At 63.8% G+C, this 436-nt stretch overlaps 1 protein-coding gene across 1 annotated transcript; it reads left to right on the forward strand.

The window, feature by feature from the left end:
• Positions 1-23: 23 nt before the first annotated feature.
• Positions 24-430, forward strand: LOC121344778 (voltage-dependent P/Q-type calcium channel subunit alpha-1A-like; the record flags this gene model as incomplete). Its single annotated transcript, XM_041421005.1, has 2 exons — positions 24-298; positions 399-430. Coding segments are annotated over exons 1-2 (267 nt in total), but the record flags the coding sequence as incomplete, so codon positions are not given.
• Positions 431-436: the final 6 nt, after the last annotated feature.

Raw genomic sequence — 436 nt, forward strand, 5'->3', positions numbered from 1 at the left:
CCCAGGTTCAATTTTGACGACGGGACCCCTCCCACCAATTTCGACACTTTCCCAGCAGCAATAATGACGGTGTTTCAGGTATGCCCCACCCCCCTCCCAGGTGATGGGGAGGGTCTCCAGAGGGTGGGGGGCTCGTGGGGGTCCCCGCTGCCCCCCAGGGCTGCTCTGTCCCCCCCCCAGATCCTGACGGGAGAAGACTGGAACGCGGTGATGTACGACGGCATCAAATCTCAGGGCGGCGTCAAGGGCGGCATGGTCTTCTCCGTCTACTTCATCGTCCTCACCCTCTTTGGAAACTGTATCCTGGGGGTCCCCGGGGGTCCTGGGGGGCTCGGGGAGTGGGTCCTGGGAGGGGAGGGGCCGCTCTGGCCCCCGTTTTGCCTTGACACGAATCCCAGACACGCTCCTGAACGTCTTCTTGGCCATCGCCGTGGAC

The sequence above is a fragment of the Onychostruthus taczanowskii genome, unplaced genomic scaffold (genome assembly GCF_017590055.1).
Source record: "Onychostruthus taczanowskii isolate IOZ18803 unplaced genomic scaffold, ASM1759005v1 scaffold6768, whole genome shotgun sequence".
NCBI classification, from domain to species: domain Eukaryota; kingdom Metazoa; phylum Chordata; class Aves; order Passeriformes; family Passeridae; genus Onychostruthus; species Onychostruthus taczanowskii.